The sequence below is a fragment of the Schistocerca cancellata genome, chromosome 4 (assembly GCF_023864275.1).
Source record: "Schistocerca cancellata isolate TAMUIC-IGC-003103 chromosome 4, iqSchCanc2.1, whole genome shotgun sequence".
NCBI classification, from domain to species: Eukaryota; Metazoa; Arthropoda; class Insecta; order Orthoptera; family Acrididae; genus Schistocerca; species Schistocerca cancellata.
Window position 1 is genome coordinate 286,196,967 of NC_064629.1, and position 23,111 is coordinate 286,220,077.

The window sequence follows — 23,111 nt, forward strand, 5'->3', positions numbered from 1 at the left end:
CATGTGAAATGAGTGATATTGTCCACAGAAATGTGGTCTCTAGAACTAAGTTTACCTCTGCTAATGGGAGGAATCTGAATGACACTAATAAGAAACTTAAAAGTAATGATGCACTAGTGATCAAAACAGACAAAGGCAATACAGAATAACTAATTTTTTGACGATAACAGCATTAAACTAGCAAACACTAATCTAGCAGATGCTTGTAATAAAAAAAATTAGGGAAGCAGTTAACACTAGTGAGCGCCTATTTCAGTCCAAAGATAAGTGCACGCTTATTTATATAAATACTAGAACTCCTTCACTCAGAGCACAAGTTAAGATTCATAAGCAATATTGGCCAGTTAGACCAATAGTTAATTCAGAAGGCACAGCTGTGTAAAAAAATTAAAAGTTAATTAAACAAATTTTATAAATAACAAACCATGTATACAATGAAAAAGTGTATAAAATTTATTGTTGCTCTTGGTAACACTAGATGGCCTAACTCTGTCTTCGTATCATTTGATATTTAACTCTATATATTGATATACCCCCCCCCCCCCCCGCCCAAGAACCATGGACCGTGCCGTTGGTGGGGAGGCTTGCGTGCCTCAGCGATACAGATAGCCGTACCGTAGGTGCAACCACAACGGAGGGGTATCTGTTGAGAGGCCAGACAAACGTGTGGTTCCTGAAAAGAGGCAGCAACCTTTTCAGTAGTTGCAGGGGCAACAGTCTGGATGATTGACTGATCTGGCCTTGTAACACTAACCAAAACGGTCTTGCTGTGCTGGTACTGCGAACGGTTAAAAGCAAGAGGAAACTACGGCCGTAATTTTCCCCGAGGGCATGGAGATTTGCTGTATGATTAAATGATGACGGCGTCCTCTTGGGTAAAATATTCCGGAGGTAAAATAGTCCCCCATTCGAATCTCCGGGCGGGGACTACTCAAGAGGACGTCGTTATCAGGAGAAAGAAAACTGGCGTTCTACGGATCGGAGCGTGGAATGTTAGATCCCTTAATCGGGCAGGTAGGTTAGAAAATTTAAAAAAGGAAATGGATAGGTTAAAGTTAGATATAGTGGGAATTAGTGAAGTTCGGTGGCAGGGTTATAAATACAAAATCAAATAGAGATAATGCAGGAGTAGGTTTAATAATGAATAAAAAAATAGGAGTGCGGGTAAGCTACTACAAACAACATAGTGAACGCATTATTGTGGCCAAGATAGACATGAAGCCCACGCCTACTACAGTAGTACAAGTTTATATGCCAACTAGCTCTGCAGATGACGAAGAAATTGAAGAAATGTGTGATGAAATAAAAGAAATTATTAAGGTAGTGAAAGGAAACGAAAATTTAATATTCATTGGTAACTGGAATTCGAGAGTAGGAAAAGGGAGAAAAGGAAACGTAGTAGGTGAATATGGATTGGGGCTAAGAAATGCAAGAGGAAGCCGCCTGGTAGAATTTTGCGCAGAGCATAACTTAATCATAGCTAACACTTGGTTCAAGAATCATGAAAGAAGGTTGTATACATGGAAGAACCCTGGAGATACTAAAAGGTTTCAGATAGATTATATAATGGTAAGACAGAGATTTAGGAACCAGGTTTTAAATTGTAAGACATTTCCAGGCGCAGATGTGGACTCTGACCACAAGCTATTGGTTATGAACTGTAGATTAAAACTGAAGAAACTGCAAAAAGGTGGGAATTTAAGGAGATGGGACCTGGATAAACTGAAAGAACCAGAGGTTGTACAGAATTTCAGGGAGAGCATAAGGGAACAATTGACAGGAATGGGGGAAAGAAATACAGTAGAAGAAGAATGGGTAGCTTTGAGAGATGAAGTAGTGAAGGCAGCAGAGGACGTAGTAAGTAAAAAGACGAGGGGTAGTAGAAATCCTTGGGTAACAGAAGAAATACTGAATTTAACTGATGAAAGGAGAAAATATAAAAATGCAGTAAATGAAGCAGGTAAAAAGGAATACAAACGTCTCAAAAACGAGATCGACAGGAAGTGCAAAATGGCTAAGCAGGGATGGCTAGAGGACAAATGTAAGGATGTAGAGGCTTATCTCACTAGGGGTAAGATAGATACTGCCTACAGGAAAATTAAAGAGACCTTTGGAGAAAAGAGAACAACTTGTATGAATATCAAGAGCTCAGATGGAAACCCAGTTCTAAGCAAAGAAGGGAAAGCAGAAAGTTGGAGGGAGTATATAGAGGGTCTATACAAGGGCAATGTACTTGAAGACAATATTATGGAAATGGAAGAGGATGTAGACGAAGATGAAATGGGAGAGACGATACTGCGTGAAGAGTTTGACAGAGCACTGAAAGACCTGAGTCGAAATAAGGCCCCGGGAGTAGACAAAATTTCATTAGAACTACTGATGTCCTTGGGAGAGCCAGTCCTGACAAAACTCTACCATCTGGTGAGCAAGATGTATGAGACAGGCGAAATACCCTCAGATTTCAAGAAGAATATAATAATTTCGATCCCAAAGAAAGCAGGTGCTGACAGATGTGAAAATTACCGAACAATCAGTTTAATAAGTCATGGATGCAAAATACTAACGCGTATTCTCTACAGACGAATGGAAAAACTGGTAGAAGCTGGCCTCGGGGAAGACCAGTTTGGATTCCGTAGAAATATTGGAACACGTGAGGCAATACTGACCCTACGACTTATCTTAGAAGCTAGATTAAGGAAAGGCAAACCTACGTTTCTAGCATTTGTAGACTTAGAGAAAGCTTTTGACAATGTTGAGTGGAATGCTCTCTTTCAAATTCTGAAGGTGGCAGGGGTAAAATACAAGTCGAGGGACACGAAAGGGAAGTAGTGGTTGGAAAGGGAGTGAGACAGGGTTGTAGCCTATCCCCGATGTTATTCAATCTGTATATTGAGCAAGCAGTGAAGGAAACAAAAGAAAAATTCGGGGTAGGTATTAAAATCCATGGAGAAGAAATAAAAACGTTGAGGTTCGCCGATGACATTGTAATTCTGTGAGAGAGAGCAAAGGACTTGGAAGAGCAGTTGAACGGAATGGACAGTGTCATGAAAGGAGGGTATAAGATGAACATCAACAAAAGTAAAACGAGGGTAATGGAATGTAGTTGAATTAATTCGGGTGATGCTGAGGGAATTAAATTAGGAAATGAGACACTTAAAGTAGTAAAGGAGTTTTGCTATTTGGGGAGTAAAATAACTGATGATGGTCGAAGTAGAGAGGATATCAAATGTAGACTGGCAATGGCAAGGAAAGCGTTTCTGAAGAAGAGACATTTGTTAGCGTCGAGTATAGATTTAAGTGTCAGCAAGTCTTTTCTGAAAGGATTTGTATGGAGCGTAGCCATCCATGTATGGAAGTGAAACATGGACGATAACTAATATGGACAAGAAGAGAATAGAAGCTTTCGAAATGTGGTGCTACAGAAGAATGCTGAAGATTAGATGGGTAGATAACATAACTAATGAGGAGGTATTGAATAGAATTGGGGAGAAGAGGAATTTGTTGCACAACTTGACAAGAAGAAGGGACCGGTTGGTAGGACATGTTCCGAGGCATCAATGGATCACAAATTTAGCATTGGAGGGCAGCGTGGAGGGTAAAAATCGTACAGGGAGACCAAGAGATGAATACACTAAACAGATTCAGATTGATGTAGGTTGCAGCAGGTACTGGGAGATGAAGAAGCTTGCACAGGATAGAGTAGCATGGAGAGCTGCATCAAACCAGTCTCAGGACTGAAGACCACAACAACAACAACATATTGATATACCTCTTGCAGAAACGATCCAATTTATTGAGAATAATTTTGAAAGAGAAAATATTCTCAATAAAGAACAAATAGTGGGATTTGTTAGTTTATTGCACACTGCACTTGAATACAATTTTTTCTCCTTCAATAGTAAACTGTATAAATAAGAACATGGGCTACCTCTGCGCAGTTATTTAGCAGCCTGTATGGCCGATATATTTATTAACATCCAAGAAAATAAATATTAATGAGTTCCTTAACACTGACAAAAATATCATGTTATACAAACGATATTCTGATTATATGTTCCCTCAAGAAGAGGAATTTGTTAACATCGAGTATAGATTTAAGTGTCAGGAAGTCGTTTCTGAAAGTATTTGTATGGAGTGTAGCCATGTATGGAAGTGAAACATGGACGATAACTAGTTTGGACAAGAAGAGAATAGAAGCTTTCGAAATGTGGTGCTACAGAAGAATGCTGAAGATAAGGTGGGTAGATCACGTAACTAATGAGGAGGTATTGAATAGGATTGGGGAGAAGAGAAGTTTGTGGCACAACTTGACTAGAAGAAGGGATCGGTTGGTAGGACATGTTTTGAGGCATCAAGGGATCACAAATTTAGCATTAGAGGGCAGTGTGGAGGGTAAAAATCGTAGAGGGAGACCAAGAGATGAATACACTAAGCAGATTCAGAAGGATGTAGGTTGCAGTAGATACTGGGAGATGAAGAAGCTTGCACAGGATAGAGTAGCATGGAGAGCTGCATCAAACCAGTCTCAGGACTGAAGACCACAACAACAACATGTACCAAGGGCTGCCTGCTGATATTCGAGATGTTCATGAAACTGTAAAGAGTCTACATAATAATATCAATTTTACCTGTGAATTACTAGATGATGTAGGTAGTATTAATAACTTACATTTGTCCATCAAGATCAAAGACAATATCATTTCCTTTGATATATTCAGGAAACCCACTACTACTGATAGTACTGTTTACAGTACCTCTTGTCATTCAGAAAGCCATAAAACTAGCTGTTTTAATTCTATGATTGATAGATTGCTTCAAATTCCACTCCCTAATGGTGCTGTTCTGAGAGACTTGCAGAATTTGGATTATGTGGCAACTGACAATGGCTATGATGCTAATTCAATACAAATAGAGAAACCAAATTATATAGCTGTTCCTTTTCTTGGTGTCCTCTGTTATCAAATTGCCAATGTGCTTATATATATATTGTGTTACAGCCTAGTCAATTACTTGTTCACAATGAGCAATCGATAAGTAATGTATTGAATAAATACAGAATTTATCAAATGAACTGTGAAAAGGACAAAATCCATGTAGATCAACTTTTGCTCAGCACCTCATTAATGAAAGACACAGAGTTCTGACTATTGATAACTTAGCCATTTTACATTTTGTTAATACAGGATCACAAAAATGACCTCATAGAAGAAATAGAAATACACAAACTATTTAGGCAACATGACTGTAATTTATTAAATGAACACAATTATTTAAAAAACATTTTTTTCAATTGTACGAGGTGCGACAATAAAGTAATGAGACTGATGTGGAAAAAAAAAAGTTGGTTACAGTTTTAGTCAAGTTTAGTGTTGTCTCCTTCACATTAGTTCCCTTCTGATTGCACTCACTTTTTCCAGCGCTTCTGCCATTGATTGTAACATTTCTGGAACTCATCTTCTGTAATATCCTCCAAGACCATCGTCACAGCTTTTTGGACATCTTGTGTTGTTTGAGGATGGTATCCTTTGACCGCCATTTTGAATCTTGGAAATAGAAAAAAGTCGCACAGTGCGTTATCTGGTGAATGAGGTGGCTGTGGTAGTACTGAAATTTGTTTTGAGGTTAAGCATTGCTGTACTGACAGAGCAATATGGGATGGTGCATTATCGTGATGCAGAATCTTCAGTTATTATTAGACGAACCGTTTCTCGATTGATGTTCAGTTCTTCTGCAATAATTTTCACGGACAACCTTCGATCAAATCGTACGAGTTCACACATCCTGGTCAAGTTGACATCCGGCCATGAGGTTCATGGTCGTCCACTGCGGTCTTCATCTTCAACATTCGTTCTGCTTCACTAAACATTTTATGCCAAAGAAAAACTTGAGCTCTTGACATAACCTCCTCTCCAAAAGCCTTCTGAAGCTTACTGTAAGCTGTCGTCGCGTTTTCACCCAATTTAACGCAAAAAGAAATGGCATACCATTGCGCAATATTATGTGGTTCCATTTCCGTGACGAGAGACACAAACACATGTTAACTTATTACAGCACAACTCATGACTGAGCAGTTGCATCGATGTGCCACTTGGACTAGAAGCAGCTTATAGACCTAGGTAAAAGATATTGTGCCTACGCAAGCCTGCAGCGTTGCTACATCTTGCAAAGAAAACCAGTCTCATTACTTTATTGTCGCATCTCATATATCTATGCACATAGGAGATTCCTGATTTATTACTTTAAATTTATAATACTTACTAAACAGTAACATTGGTCTGAAACTGCAGCTTAATCTTTTGACGTATAACTGTCTTTTGTAAATCATTAAATGCAGACATTACAAGCATTAATGTTATTATTTCCTCTATTTATTCACATAAAGTTTCTCTTCCCACCCACATGTTATGTTTTCCCTCCTATTCCCCGTATCTACTTCCCTGAACCTCCCTCCATATTTTCTCTCAATTAGTCCATTATGATCAGAGTGCTTCATTATTGTTTTCTGATATATAATTTATATTCTTCCTTATATGCAGATAATTAGTTATAGAAACATATCAACTTTCATAGGAACAACATTATAATTCAGTAAGTCATAATCAGAGCTACAATCATTTGATTGCAGTTATAATTAATGGCTATTTTCAGTAAGTTACAATTAGTATGTTATTTACAATAGTCTGCAGAGAGTGGTTATAATGAGGTATCAACTAATTATCTAACAGCTACACCTTATCGGACGCTAATGACCTTAGCAGTTTTGCGCCCTAAAACCACAAAAAAAAGCTACACCTTATCATTCATAAGAAACTAGCAGTTATGAGCCAATTTCCTTTATATCACATCTCGTCCTCACCTCCACCATCCCACCTCAACAACTCTTTCCCTCCCCCCCCCCCCCCCTCAGGTTTTCCCCAACCTCACGCCCATGTGTCCAAGTTTTGCTCACACAGTTTTACATAGTATATATCGTTTAGATTCTTTCTTTCTTCCCCACTTTTCTGTTTATTTAAAATCTTCCCTCCCCTAATATCCCCGCCCCTGCCCCCCACATGTTTTTTCTTATAACTTGTCAACTTCGACTGCAATGCTTTATAGTCAGTCTATGACATATAAATGGATTCTCTCCCCTAGGAGCAGATAATTAGTTGCAGGAACCTATCAACAAACATTGACATTCGGTAGGTCACAGTCAGTGCTACAATTATTTGATTGAAGTTGTATTCAGTAGGCTGCAGTCGGTAGGCTTCAATCAGTACGTTAGTTTCAGTACTTTGCAGAAAGCTGTTGTAATCAGATCGCCACTAATTTGCTATTTACAGCCAGAAAGTCATTAACAGTATTTCAGGCAGTAAAACTTGGCCATATATTGTTGTATTTAGTTGCTGTTAGTCAGTCACATACAGTTACATTTAAACAGGTGTTCACAGCTATAGTTAGTCAGCTGTTTACTGTTTGGTAAGTTTGTTACATGTAGTTAGTGTTTATCTCTTTAACACAGCTTTTTTCAATAAATAGATCTATAGTTACAAGTTGTTAGTCATCTAGAGTTATAAATGGCGATTCATTTTTAGCTGCAGGTGGTTAGCCACTTAAATTGCCAGGTAGTTAGCTATTTATTGTTAGAGGTACTAAACTGTTTACAGCTAACAAATGATGATTCACTTTTGCTATAGGTGGTTAGCCATATATAAGAAACGAGCCATAGACATCCAATTTTTATAATTACTGGTGTTTCACTTTATACTTACAGGTAATCTTTTCGATTAACAAGTACTTTTAGTCATTGAACGTCAGTCAGTCAAACCTGTTGTACTTCTTTCATACAGTTACTATGAATGTCACTAGTAACTATTAGTTCACGACAGTTTTGTACACATTCCTGAACCAGTTATTTCATTATAACGGACATATAGAACTATGACTACGTCTTTTTCTTCTATAGTTATTTTTGAACTTTGATTTTGGATGCTGATTAGGAACTGCTTCTCTACTTACACCATTTACTCTAGGGATACACTACGATTCCCTACGTATCGCTTAAACAGGGATCGTGAGGATAACATTAGAATAATTACTGCAAGCACAAAGGCATTCAAACAATCATTCTCCCCGCGTGAACAGGAAGAAACCCTAATAACTCGTTCAATGGGAAGTATCTTTTGCCATGCACGTGACGGTCGTTTTCAGAGTATAGATGTAGATGGAGGTGTAGATGTAGATTTATTGATTTTCGTCCCATGGTGCGTCTCGCGCGTTGTTCGCGCAGGAGTATTTCCTGTGAACACTCTACTGACTTCTCTACACCAGTTCAGAAATTGTGTTTTAAAACTTACCACACAATTAGTGTAATGACGCTAGTTACAGTTGTTTCACGAACAGTATTTGCAACGTTGCATATGTTGGGGTATGAGTTTTTTCACAGTAATGTAAGTATAGAACTGTGCGCACGATTCCTTTCCTTTTTAGTCATTTCCTGACCCTTCATATTAGCTGCGAATGGAGAATTGTTTCTCCACTTACTCCATTTACAGTTCCCTGCTAGCATGCTGCTGACGTCACTACATCTATTTCGGCAATTATTTCCTAAATTTCCCATTCGTAGTGCCACATATAGTTTGCATTAACTTATTTTAATCATCATTAACATGCAGGACTTTATACATTAGTTAACACGATGGTTATGAGCACTGACATTTTCGTCTATATTTTATGGCAGCTATAGATGTGTAAGTTTTTATTTATTGCTTTTTTTTACATTAACCCCCGCTCTAAGACCACCTGTAGATATGCATGTCGTTAGTTGATTAGCTCCAGTTCTTGCTTAATGTCTGCACTTGTTGTTTGGTGTCCTTATACCATATTTGTACATGTGCTATGATCCATGTACAAGAACTCCATCGCTCTTTCTACATTAACGCATATTGTTCTTGTGTTTTCATAGGACTACAGTACTATGCTGCACACAACTGCGTATTTTTGACGCTCGCTAATAATGCTATAATTCTAAGTATGTGCCTTCTCTTTGTCTTTAAATTTTTAAACTTTTACTTTTGAAATTTTCTAATATTCTTATATGGCTTGTACTTCTCTGTGAATTATTTTTTTTTCCAGTCTCCTGAAGAAGGGCACTTGGTGCCTGAAACCAGTGAAGAAATAAAATTTCTTTTCTGCAGCTGGTTGCTGATCTTTTCAACAAACATACTTACAATTGCTGAAGATGGATAAAGCACTGAAAATTCATTATTAACTGTCGAGTAAGTAGCATTGCCTCTATTATTTGACCAGGGAGAGAGCAGGTTTGGGGAGAGCGCAGGATTCCAAGCAGAATTTGGGCGTGTTACCAACCGAGGACTTAAATTTCCTTGCACGGCGCTCTCTCGTCTCATTTTTAGCTTCAAAATGATGTAATGTTCGCCTGTCGAAATGTCGGCGATTGTCGAAGACATCACCCGCCTGCATTTCCGAAGTTGTTTGAACAGTAGGTATGATGCCTCTCTGTTTTTGTTTCATTCTTTTCAACACCTGTGTTTGGCATCTCTTTCTTATTTACGTTGCTAATAACTTATTGTTGCTATGTTAGGAATGAAGATTATCATCGCATGTTGGCTTCAAAAAATCCTATGGATAAAATTTTCTATTTACAGTAAGTTACACCGAACGATGGGATAGCACTAATCGTTTACTAGAACACGGCGTCTGTGCCAGAATACAACCAACACTTGCGGTATACCTCTCTAACAAACGACTGTCACTAGGTCAGGTGTTTTATACTTTGTATGCATTATCAACGGTCGATCCTAGTACGTTCGTTATACGCTCATGATTTCTGATAGGAAATACTTAGGCAAATGGAACAAAAATCTCTTTCCGACGCTATATTAACACTGTAAGTATTCCCACAAAATAATTATCATTATTAGGGAAAGTCAGATTTATAATTGTACGTATGTGCGTCGACACATCAAAATCTGTCCAGAGTACTCACATGTTGCTAATGCTGTCTGCAGTTCCTCGTGCAGTCTCGGCTTCTCCACCAACGTAAGAAGTGTTTTGTAGAGTGTACCTCAGCAAATCCATGTCAGTTTCCTAGAAACAGCACAAACAATAATTTCTTTAATTGGGACTGTACTGGGTAGTTGCAGCTAAGCCTCTTGAAATATATAATATTCTGAGCAAAATACAGTTCACTGTTAAACTTCTTGCTATCACCTTACTGTTATTACTATTTTCTAGGCAAGGCACTCCCCATTGCTCCTGCTTATACATCGCATGTCCAAAGTAGCGTGAACACACTTAAAAATAAATCTGTCATCAACCCGATAATTGATTTCAACACCAGAATGCTTAACTAGGCATGGTCCAGTTGGAGACTGTATGCCTTTACCTTCGTCTGACCTTTGAACTGACTCACCCTGCTGGTTATAGGGGGACACTCAATCCAGCGTGAGCTCCGACCCACGATACAGCTTAGCATTTTTCACATTTGCAAATCATTTCCAGAGGTGAAAAAAGAGATAACTGTTACAAATAACAACTGGGACAGACTGAGGACTGAACCTCGGACCTTTTTATTTATTGTCTTACATTCAGTGAGCCAGCGATTGACAGCTGTAGTTCTTCATGAAAACGCTTCATGACACAGACACAAGACTTTCCACTAATATTCCTGGCGTACACGTAAGTCTCCCAAACATAAAAGTGAGGAGCCACTGACAAATTAGAAGAAAAAAAAACAGAGAAAATTGTATGTCCTGGAAACTTGGTACAATTCAATAAGAATTACCGACTACTTCCAGAAAAAAAGAGTGGATGTAAACCTTGAGACCATAAGAATGTGGACTGAGATCCGAGCTTGTGGAGAATCTGCAAGGCGAGAGATCGGCGCAGCAGTTGGGAGTTGTTTGCCCTGCAGTGGGCGCTAATAACTAACGACCGCAACAGTATACAGTCATTCAAACTGAAGGAAATTTAGTCCATATACACTGTTGACTCACGTTATTGAGGTCACCCTGCTTGCATTTCAAGTACCGGTTTTCTTCAGCACACATCGCAAAATGGTTCAAATGGCTCTGAGCACTATGGAACTTAACAACTATGGTCATCAGTCCCCTAGAACTTTAGAACTACTTAAACCTAACTAACCTAAGGACATCACACAACATCCAGTCATCACGAGGCAGAGAAAATCCCTGACCCCGCCGGGAATCGAACCCGGGGACCCGGGCGTGGGAAGCGAGAACGCTACCGCACGACCACGAGCTGCGGACACACATTCTATCAAGTATAGACATATGTCTATACAAAAAAGAGCTATATTTACTTAAGGATACAAGTCACAAATCACACTGTCTTAAAATGATTAGTTGATTCGTGACGTTCTGCAGCACGGCGTAGCTCTTGTTACTCCTCTGTTAGCCCCACAACCGTTGAGCCAAGCAGCTGACGAATTCATTGCGTAGGAAGTCATCAGGACCGAAATGTTTCTGTAGGGCTGAACTTTGGATTGGCGCAGCAGATATTCTAGGAACTGTATTGTACATATCCTTGAACTATATTTTTGTCATCATTGTGAATGTCAAGAATTCGTCACTAATTCTAGTCAGAATTGACATTTCTTATACTTCTGCAACGGCCTATCTCTGGCTTTAAAAAGTACAGTGAAGCAGTGTCGAACTCCAACAGTATAAGAGTGCCAGCCAAAGATCTTCATACTTCGCGTCTTGCCCAATACAATACGGCCGCCATGAAGTGACACTACAATGCAAAAGAAAATACTTTCCGATTCTGCGCTCACATGAACCTATTATATAGCACATGCCAGATTTCTGGAGATCTTGATCAACTGTTTGAACAATAGTGAAAAAAAGCTGGTGATAATTAGCTGTACCATTTTAAAAATTTCCTGTGATCCAAGCGTTGATAGGAAAATAAGAAAATTTATTCTGCTTCATTTCACTTATGATTTACTCAAACATTCCAATTTTGTGCAAAAGAACCCCATGAAATATAGCAGAAATCAGTACATTAGGTACTATGTCATCCAACTTTTAAATACGCGTAATCCGCAAAACCGAGTGTTGTAAACAATGCAGACGCCTCTCGAACGAAAGTGTCATCGATTACTTAGCCACGTCGCTACTAATAAATATTACGTGTATGTGATTATTACACTACTGGCCCTTAAAATTTCTACACCAAGAAGAAATGCAGATGATAAACGGGTATTCATTGGACAAATATATTATACTAGAACTGACATGTGATTACATTTTCACGCAATTTGGGTGCATAGATCCTGAGAAATCAGTATCCAGAACAACCACCTCTGGCCATAATAACGGCCTTGATACACCTGATTATTGAGTCAAACAGAGCTTGGATGGTGTGTACAGGTACAGCTGCCCATGCAGCTTCAACACGATACCTACCACAGTTCATCAAGAGTAGTGACTGGCGTATTGTGACGAGCCAGTTGCTCGGCCACTATTGACCAGACGATTTCAATTGGTGAGAGATCTGGAGAATGTGCTGGCCAGGGCAGCAGTCGAACATTTTCTGTATCCAGAAAGGCCCGTACAGGACCTACAACATGCGGTCGTGCATTATCCTGCTGAAATGTAGGGTTTCGCAGGGATCAAATGAAGGGTAGAGCCACGGGTCGTAACACATCTGAAATGTAACGTCCACTGTTCAAAGTGCCGTCAATGCGAACAAGAGGTGACCGAGACGTGTAACCAATGGCACCCTATACCATCACGCCGCGTGATACGCCAGTATGACGATGACGAATACGCGCTTCCAATGTGCGTTCACCGCGATGTCGCCAAACACGCATGCGACCATCATGATTATGTAAACAGAACCTGGATTCATCTGAAAAAATGACGTTTTGCCGTTCGTGCACCCAGCTTCGTCGTTGAGTACACCATCGCAGGCGCTCCTGTCTGTGATGCAGCGTCAAAGGTAACCGCAGCCATGGTCTCCGAGCTGATAGTCCATGCTGCTGCAAACGTCGTCGAACTGTTCGTGCAGATGGTTGTTGTCTTGCAAAAGTCCCCATCTGTTGACTCAGGGATCGAGACGTAGCTGCACGATCCGTTACAGCCATGCGGATAATATGCCTGTCATCTCGACTGCTAATGATACGAGGCCGTTGGGATCCAGCACGGCGTTCCGTATTACCTTCCTGAACCCACCGATTCCATATTCTGCTAACAGTCATTGGATCTCGACCAACGCGAGCAGCAGTGTCGCGATACCATAAACCGCAATCGCGATAGGCTACAATCCGACCTTTATCAAAGTCGGAAACGTGATGGTACGCATTTCTCCTCCTTACACGAGGCATCACAACAACGTTTCACCAGCCAACGCAGGTCAACTGCTGTTTGTGTATAAGAAATCGGTTGGAAACTTTCCTCATGTCAGCACGTTGTAGGTGTCGCCACTGGCGCCGACCTTGCGTGAATGCTCTGAAAAGCTAATCATTTGCATACCACAGCATTTTCTTCCTGTCGGTTAAATTTCACGTCTGTAGCACTTCACCTTCGTGATGTAGCAATTTTAATGGCCAGTAGTGTACATAAAAACTGATCTTAAAGTATAGAATGGCATCTACATCCCAATTTCATACAAAATACATTTTTACATACTGGTAACTTGGTATCTGAAGTGATGAACTGCCCACAGCATTTATGTTGCCAATGTCAAAAAGATTCGTACTGCAATTGCGACAGATTCTATAGTTCGAGTTTTCAGGGAAACTATCTGCACTTTTGGATGCTACATGGTCTATTTTGGCAACACAGATACATGTTCAAGGTGACACATTTTGGGACTTGTGTTGTAATTCCTGCGGGATATATACCGAAAGATACAAAGCACACGATGTATTTCTGATGCACTGAATGTTCTGTTACCATTTGTAGAAAAAGACCATGAGCGAAATTGCAAAACTCGTAGCATACGTAAAGGAAGCAATTACTCTGGTTATACGTGACTCTTCTAATGAATTACTGCAATATCTTGTTGGTCTGATAATGCCCTGCTTCACTTACTGTTATAGTTCATGACATAATATTTATAATCTGAAATGGGTCAATAATTCTCAACTGCGCACAACCCGAACGAAATTTAATGCCCAACTACAACATGACATACGACGCAACGCACAGGAATCAGCAGGCACGTGACAGTTCTGTGCTCAGAGTCCAGAGCTCTATCCAGATAGTACAGAGATAACTGGCTGACGCCCAACCGCTATGGCGGGCCCAGTCAGAAGAACTAAGCCCTTGGACGTCTTGCTGAATATGGATAGGCCACTGCGAGCCTTGTCTTGTATTTTATCAGTACTGAACAAATGAGATGAAGTCGTCGTGGTCTTGGCTATTTGCTGAATTCAGTCCATCAAACTTGAGACTCCAGCCAGCACAGCTAAACTGTGGACTACATCGCGGAAACTGCTGTCATGATCAATCGCAACCGTGGTCTCTGATATTGGGGCATGCGAACCTCATACATCTTACAGGGTCTATGCTAGACTGATCATCATTTCGCATAATGGCCTATAAGACCCGTAACAATTGTTAATATACTCTGTCAAATAATACTGTTGCTCTATTTTTATTTTGGAATCCCCTTTCAGCGCTATGAGCTTTATTTGATCACAGAAAGCTGAAATGTTCTACCACAAGTAATGATTAACTTGTCCTTTCGGCATTAAAATGGTTTTTCCCTGTCTTTTTGTCATAGAGGAATTGACAAAATTTCTAGTTGATGTGATGAATGGCAGCTGGTTGTAGGGGGAAAAAACATGAGTTAATATGGATGAGTAGGAAAAACTAACCCACAATATTCGAATACAGCATTAGTGGTGTGCTGTTTGACACAGTGACATCGATTAAATATCTGGGCGTAACGTTGCAAAGCGACGTGAAATGGAATGAGCATGTGACGCTTGTGGTGCGGAAGGCGAATGGTCGACTTCGGTTTATTGGGAGAATTTTAGGAAAGTGTGGTTCATCTGTAAAGTAGGCAGTATATAGGACGCTAGTGCGACCTATTCTTGAGTACTGCTCCATTATTTGGGATCCGCACCAGATCGGACTAAAGGAAGACATCGAAGCAATTCAGAGGCGGGCTGCTAGATTTGTTACCGGTAGGTTCGAACAACGCGCAAGCGTTGCGGAGATGCTTCGGGAACTCAAATGGTAATCACTGGAGGGTGGGCGTCGTTCTTATCAAGGAACGCTATATAGAAAATTTAGAGAACCCACATTTGAAGCTGACTTCAGGAAGATCTTACTGCCACGAACATAAATTTCGCGTAAGGACCACATAGATAAGAAAAATTAGAGTCATACGGAGTCTCTTGTCTGAGAGTGGAACAGAAATGGGAACGAATAATAGTACACGTGCGATTCCATCACTGTTTCTGAAGTCGAGGTGTGTGACCTCTACTACGCGCTTCACAGTCGTTTGCAGAGTATGTATGGAACTGTAGATGTCAATTGGACTCGTCTTCGGATGGAGCGAGCTACAAAACACCCTCCGGCCTTTCTGATTTAGGCATTTCGTGATTACCTTCAATAACTTCATATGAGATTGCTCCAACAACCCACTGCCGATTTCTTTCCCTTTGTCCAACCGTCCGGCTTTGACAACTTCTCAGTCGCATTCCGTTGGTAGAATGCTGTCAGAAGCTATGTTTTTTGTTTTTTTTTCGAAAATGTCTGTTGTATTTCGCTTAAGACAGTAACGAGGTATATCAGAAAGTTGAAAATTAATGACCCATCGACATCAAAGTCATTACACACAGCGCTCTTGCTCAGTTGCTGAAGGATGCTATAGAGACTCCACTGTGACTTTGTTGAAGAAACTGGTCCGATAATCGCTTGAAAATATTTGGGGAGGTAGCCAACAGCCGTGCTGTTGCGTGTCCTAAATCCACAGTCATTATCATTACCATCATCATCGGTTTATGGAGTTTACAGATAACCTAATTCAGAATTGCCGGACAGGTATTGCAGCCCCGTCCCTCTCTCTCCCCCCCACCCCCACCCTTTCTAAATATGAACCCAGTACCTCATCTCACCTGACATGCGCCACCGGTAGCTGAGTGGACACAGTTCGGCGCTAGCGGCCGTGCGAAGCGGAGGTCCGATACTTCCGCCTGTGCGGCGTGTGCGAGTGTTTGTTTACTTGTGGACTTCGTCTGCGCGCGGGCTAGTAACAACGATCATGGCGAACAAGTACAGGAAAACTACATTAAGATTCAATTTCTGCAAAGACTACGAACGACCAAAGGCTTTAGCAGTGGAACGATTCATTCGAGAGGACGTCAAGATACCGCCAAACGATATTGTCGGAATTCACCTGTCCATCGTTAGTCCCACGGTGTATGTTAAGATGGTAAATGACGCGGCGTGTGAGAGAATTCTACAGGCGACAAAAGCAGGCCTCCGATTTTGCCATAGTGACGGGAATGTCGGCACGGTAACTGTAGAACATGCTGGACTGGGTGTACGGACAATACGTGTTTTTGAGCTGCCATTTGAGCTCCCGACTGACGAAGTTATCGAGGCTTTTAAGCCATACGGCACGGTACATGGTCACACAGCAGAACGCTGGACACAATTCGCCACGTACCCAGTTCTTAACGGAGTGCGACAGATCACTATTGATCTTCAGAAGCATGTACCGTCCTATCTGACAATTGGTGGTTGTCGGGCGGTGGTGATTTACGATGGTCAACCACGTACATGTTCTGGCTGTGGCCAGGAGGGACACCTCAGGTCCAACTGTATGCAACGGCGGATTACGCAACTGCCTTCAGATGTGCGGGAGCCGTCGCCGGCGATGACAGTACTACCGATCACCTATGCCAAAGCCCTCACTGCGTCCGCTGATGAACGAAACGACACAGCCCCGGTGGAAGATCAAAATGGCACTCTCCGAAACCTTGTAGCAGACGTCGGGATGAAAGAGGATGCTGCTCCATCGAGCATACAATCTACGGCGACAACATCAGATGAGACCGAACTCTCACCAAGCACACCGATAGTTCACGAAGCAGTTCCAGCCACTACGGATGCTGTTCCGTCTGGAACGCACTCTGTGACGCCAACATCAGTTTAGACCGAACTCCCGCCAAGTACAACGATGGGACTCGAAACACTTCCTGTTCCTACGAATGCTTTTCTGTCAGGCAGCCGTGATTCCCTACAATCTGAGGACACGGAAGGAAGATCACGCAAACAACGTTCCCCGAAAAGGAGGAAACGGCGTCGTCGCACGACATCTCCTAGGGATGCCTCCCCATGCCCCGACGACGATGTGCCTGTGGACCAAGACGACACAACAACCTCTACGAAACAGGATGAGGCAATGGAAACTGTTCGATCAGACCTGCAGCGGTCTGTCACATTGACGGTACCGGGACGTGGTGATGCTGAAGAGGAATCACAACCAGTTGTCTCTCCAGACGCAGATGCTGTGGCGATGGACACGAATATATCACTGCCTGCAAAGATGTGGTATGATGATATTGAGGAGGCGCCGGACGTCATACAGCGGCAGCCGGCACTCACGAAGACGGCCTAATAATTGCTGAAGGTGAAGGGAGAGGGGCGAGAGAACTAACTCAGCCCCCAGCGCCGATGCAGGGAGCTGTTGTTACGCATCGACAGAGTGGGATTCAACGCCATGCGAACCGTATTGCGACATTAAATACAAATGACGTGCGTTCACCGGCCAAAATACACCTACTGAAGGAAACGATTTGGGCATCTGATGTGGATATTGCTTTGCTGCAGGAAGTCCACATAGCTGCACTCCCATACATCGCAGGCTACCAATCCTATTCGTCACATGGAGATCACAATGGGAGTGGGGTGGCAGTTTACGTGCGAGATGGCTTCCCAGTGGAAAACGTGTGTTACCTTCCGTCGGCCAGGGGAATGGCTTTCACGACGTTTGGGACACGCATCATCAATCTTTATGCACCGTCGGGAAACAATCGGCGGCGGGAAAGGGCGCGATTTTATGCAGAAGACATTGCCCCACTTTTCCATGGACGTTATGAATGTGCAATAATTGGTGGAGATTTCAACTGTGTTCTCAGCCAGAAAGACCAATGGCCGCAAGCAAACATCAGCCAGGAGTTGCGACTCGTTGTCAACGACCTTGTACTCAGTGACACGTGGGAATTACGACATGGAGATGCACCGGGATACACCTATGTCACAAGTCATTCGGCGAGCAGGTTAGATCGAATTTATATCTCACGGGCTCATGCAAATGATGTCCAGGACGCGGAACGCTGGCCATTGGCATTTTCCGATCACAGCGCTTACATCTGTACGGTGCTTCTTCCCCGAAGAGAGATGTGGAACAGTAAGGCCCCGTGGAAATTAAACATTCAACATCTACATGATCCTGAATGCCGTCACCGGATCCTTGAGACATGGACGATGTGCGAGCGAAGGGTTGGAAGGTATGCGACGAAGCTTGATTGGTGGCTGACTTGTGCAAAACCGGCGCTTCGCCGTACGTTCATCTCATATAGCAGGGAGATGGCAGAATGGCGCCGCCGTACGACCGACTTTTATTTTGCAGCGCTGCGCGACCTGGACGATGGTCTGCCGGGACAGGACGTCTGGATCGAACGCAAAAGGATAAAAGCTAAACTAGTGGCTTTAGCTCGGAAACATCTTCCGGGAACCATGGTGCGCGACAGATGTCACGATACGATAATGCACGAGATTCCTTCCATGCACCACGTCGTGAATGAACGAAAGCACCGACGACGCGTTTTGGTCCGGGAATTAATTACCCGCGAATACCGAAGAGTGACGCGTCAAGCGGACATTGTCTCTGCATTCGTCGACCATTACCAACACATCTATCGGGAAGAAGCAGCCCCTGTCGATGACCTCGAACGTATAGCCACGTACGTCTCCCGTACACTGACGATGCAAGCCACGGGAACCTTACTGGAAGCCATTAGCTGTGAGGACGTACATGATGCGATCGCAAAGGGTGCGTTGAATCGGTCCCCAGGCATTGATGGACTTCCTGCTGAATTTTATCGAGAATTTCGCAACGAAATGGCACCGCGATGGACGGAAATGTACAACGAGATGTTAAATTCCGATGCGCCTATTCCACCGGCTTTTATGGAAGGCCTCTTGGTGCCAGTACATAAACCGCCCCATAAATCGCCCCATCACCCTGCTTAATGCCGACTATAAGATCTTTGCACGGTTGCTAGCGTCCTGATGTCGTATGTTAATTCGTAGCGTTCTCTCTCCAGAACAGACGACACCGGGAGGATCGGTGAATGTGCAAACAGCTACTGGCGAATGCCGTGATGTGATAGCGCTGGCGGAGGAGTGCCGGCTTAAAGCGGCGATGGTGGCGGTTGATTTTGACAGTGCTTTTGATAAGGTGCGCCACAACTATCTGTACTCTGTACTGGAACAAATGGGATTTCCAGACCGTTTCACTGGTCTCATTAGAAGGATTTATGGGGGCGCACAATCCTTGGTACAGGTTAATGGGCGTATAGCAGGGCCCATTCAAATTCGACGATCCATTCGCCAGGGCTGTCCTCTTTCGATGCTGCTTTTCGCGATAGCGTTGGAACCATTAATTGGGAGGCTAACAAATTCTCTTTCTGGGATGGAACTGCGGGGCTACACCTTCAAATGTCGTGCCTATGCGGACGACCTCCTGCTGCTCGTTCGTTCTGAAGAAGAAGTGAAGACGGTCCTTGAACTGTTGTTGGACCACAGTGTGACGGCGGGTAGTGCAGTGAACATGAACAAATCGGCAGCAATGCCGGTTGGAAGGGGCCTTACGCCGGAAGAAATCAGTCCGTTTCCTTATGTGCAACGATTCCGCTATCTCGGCATAGACTTTACCTCATCTGTAAAACATACTGCAGCAGTTAACTACCGACGTATTTTACAGACAACACGTACCATGGTCCGACAACATCTGCTACGGCGCCTTGATCCTTTGCAGCGAGTCGAATATCTGAACACTTATATGGTTTCTCGAATGGTGCATATTTCGCAGATCCTGCCGCTCCACTCACGCTCGGGCGTCGACTTCAATCAGCACTAGGCTATTTTGTGATGATTGGATCGCCCCTCAAGGTGGGATACACAACGCACACGCTCCCTACGGACAAGGGGGGACTCGGACTTACGAATGTTCACTGCCGAGCGACGGCGCTCCTTCTAGCCACGATGTACAAGCAATGGCGTAGCGGGCGTGATTCCCTTACATCCCGCCTACTGGATCTCCTAGTTCCAGTGTCCCTCACACCTCCGGTAGCAGTGGGCAACATTACGCCAAATTTTGCGCATGTATCAACATTTATCGTGGAACTTAGTTATATCAGAGACGAGCTTCCGCGCACGAGACCACCATGCGCGAAGGATTTTTATGTTTGGCTGCTACGACGGATAAGTCGTAATGTCATTGAACTCAAACACCCCAAGTTGCATTAGCCGAAGATTTGGAGACATGTGCACCAAAAATTCCTTCGTACCTTCGTTCGGGCACTGTGGTTCTCTGTCACCTGTGGCAAGTTCAACACCAACCAACGACTCCATGCAATTGGACTAGTGGACACTCCACTATGCCCGAAATGTCGCCAAGTGGATGACGACCATCACCGCTTAACTTGTATCGCGGTGGAGGACGTATGGCTCCTAGGAAGACAGATGGTGGCTTGCTACCTCCGTATCACCCCGCAACATATTACACCTGCTTCCTTCTTATATCCGGAGAGTGACTACTTTCCGGCGACTAAATCACACTCGATCATCTGGGTCAAAGGTTGGACGATCGCGTACCTCTATGGGGATGCTGCCAAGTCGCGACTCGACTTTTGGTATTTCTTGCAGCAAGCCCACAATGAGGTTCATAGATGGTCACACTATCGGAAAACCTTTGCCAACTATCTTCAGGCAGTCTTCCTCGACCCCCCACGCAGTTGGGATGTGCCGGGTGCAGTCGGTGTGCACATTTGACAGCTGATAATGAAACTCACGCTTCTCTCACCGCTCCATATATAATGCACATACTATACCATGAAATGATCTACATGTTCCTTTTAACAGAGTGCTCTTTATGGAAAATAAATAAATAAATAAATAAAATCAACATCCCTGTATCCCTGTTCCTTTACGTTTGTGATTTGTTTAACAATGTTTTTTTTGTTTTTGCAGAGGATGCATTTCATTTAGCGTTAAAAAAAAAGTTGGTAAAAAAAAGAAAAAAGATGGTAGAGCACTTGCCCGCGAAAGGCAAAGGTCCCGAGTTCGAGTCTTTAAAAAAAAAAAAAAGTGGTGTGCGCGACGGACTGTCAATCCTAAGGGCCCGGGTTCGATTCCCGGCTGGGTCGGAGATTTTCTCCGCTCAGGGACTGGGTGTTGTGTTGTCCTAATCATCATCATTTCATCCCCATCGATGCGCAAGTCGCCGAAGTGGCGTCAAATCGAAAGACTTGCACCAGGCGAACGGTCTACCCGACGGGAGGCCCTAGCCACACGACATTTCGTTATCTCACCTGACGTTTGTTAAATATACAGATTAAATATACCACCTAAATACACCGACATAAATGATTCGTTAATCTTTGGTGACGGATGGAATCCAGAAGGACAAAGAATTTTAGTATTGGCCGTACCTAAAATGAAACTACTCATGTAGAAATATTTTTCATTTTGTTGATGTTGTCTATCTTACGCTACCATTTATTTGTCATCAAGCAACAATGGTTCCATTTTATGCCTAAAGTTTTCGTTCAATACAAAGCACAGTACTTTAGAGAATTCGATATCGTGCTTGTAGATGACAAAGTGTTTTGAAATATGGCCACTAGTGCACACGAACAACGAGACATGCTGTTCAGGTACACTACCTTTTTTAAATTAATATCATGACCACAATTCCAACTCATTGTAGTTCTTATTGCCTGAAAGTAAAATAAAGAGCCACCCATTGATGATGATGATGAAATATCACTGTAACGTGTATGGGTGAGGAGAAAAAAGAAAGAAATTTATTTTACTCAAAGCATAATCTCCCAACGATATTTTAACTGCTTAAGTAACCGCACTAACTTACTGTCACGCCAGTTCTTGCCAGAATATTTCAGGCATTATGAATCAAAAAATACATGACAGTGATATAACAATCCACAGTATATTGTATTCTGCAGCATACTGTTGAATGTTACACCAGTGCCGTGCGTTTTCTCATCCGTAATGCTTAATTAACCCTTTATACCCGTTTTTATTGAAGCTGCTGTCGACGAGAGGTGAAATCGAAACGACAAAAACTCTGTTAACGCGTTACGTTGAGACAGCGAAATGTGTAAGTTTCTTGAACTGCATCCAGGTATAACGGTGCATTTTTTTGTATTAGGAATGGGAGAAAAACTGCCAAAGAAGCACTTGTATTGAATGCGAGACAGTGTTCTATTCCAATCATCTGAATATACGTGCACCTCGTGACAGCTCCCTTCCAGCACTTCCCCTAGAGCAATTTGGTGTCCCCTTTTCTTTGCCCTGTTTGTGACAGGGGCGGGGAGAAATAATGCAGTTTTCTAGCGACCCTAGCCGACTGGTGAGGGCTCATAACAAAGGAGCCAATTTCAGCAGCTGCGCCCTCAGAAAGACCCTACCGCAGGGGAAGTCATCCACGCGAGAAGGGAATGTGCGTGTGCGGCTCTTCCCACAGCAAGTTCTTCCTCAGAGGGACCGAGAATCGTTGGCAAGTGGAATCAGTACAGTGAGGAAGTTTAAGAAGTTCCAAAATGATCTAAACATAATATCTATTTGTTGTAGTGGAAAGAAGCACGTATTTGACGTGGATAGACGTGGAGTAAAAATTCAAAAAAATTGTGCAATCTGAAAGTATGTAGATGTAGTTTCCATTTCTATTCCTTATACAGCCAAACAAAAGACTTTTTTACCAAATATTACGTCGTAAATCATTATAGGATGCAAATGGTTCCAATGGCTCTAAGCACTATGGGCCTTAACATCTGAGGTCATCAGTCCCCTAGACTTACAACTACTTAAACCTAACTA

The 23,111-nt window shown here is 42.6% G+C and overlaps 1 protein-coding gene across 1 annotated transcript in view; it reads right to left on the reverse strand.

Moving 5' to 3' along the window:
• LOC126183717 (uncharacterized) overlaps positions 1–23,111 on the reverse strand; it is a 368,227-nt gene that overhangs the window by 169,997 nt on the left and 175,119 nt on the right. The window contains exon 2 of the mRNA XM_049925904.1: positions 9,989–10,089. Coding sequence (XP_049781861.1) covers positions 9,989–10,080 — 92 coding nt within the window. The 5' untranslated portion in view covers positions 10,081–10,089. The remainder of the gene's footprint in view (positions 1–9,988; positions 10,090–23,111) is intronic.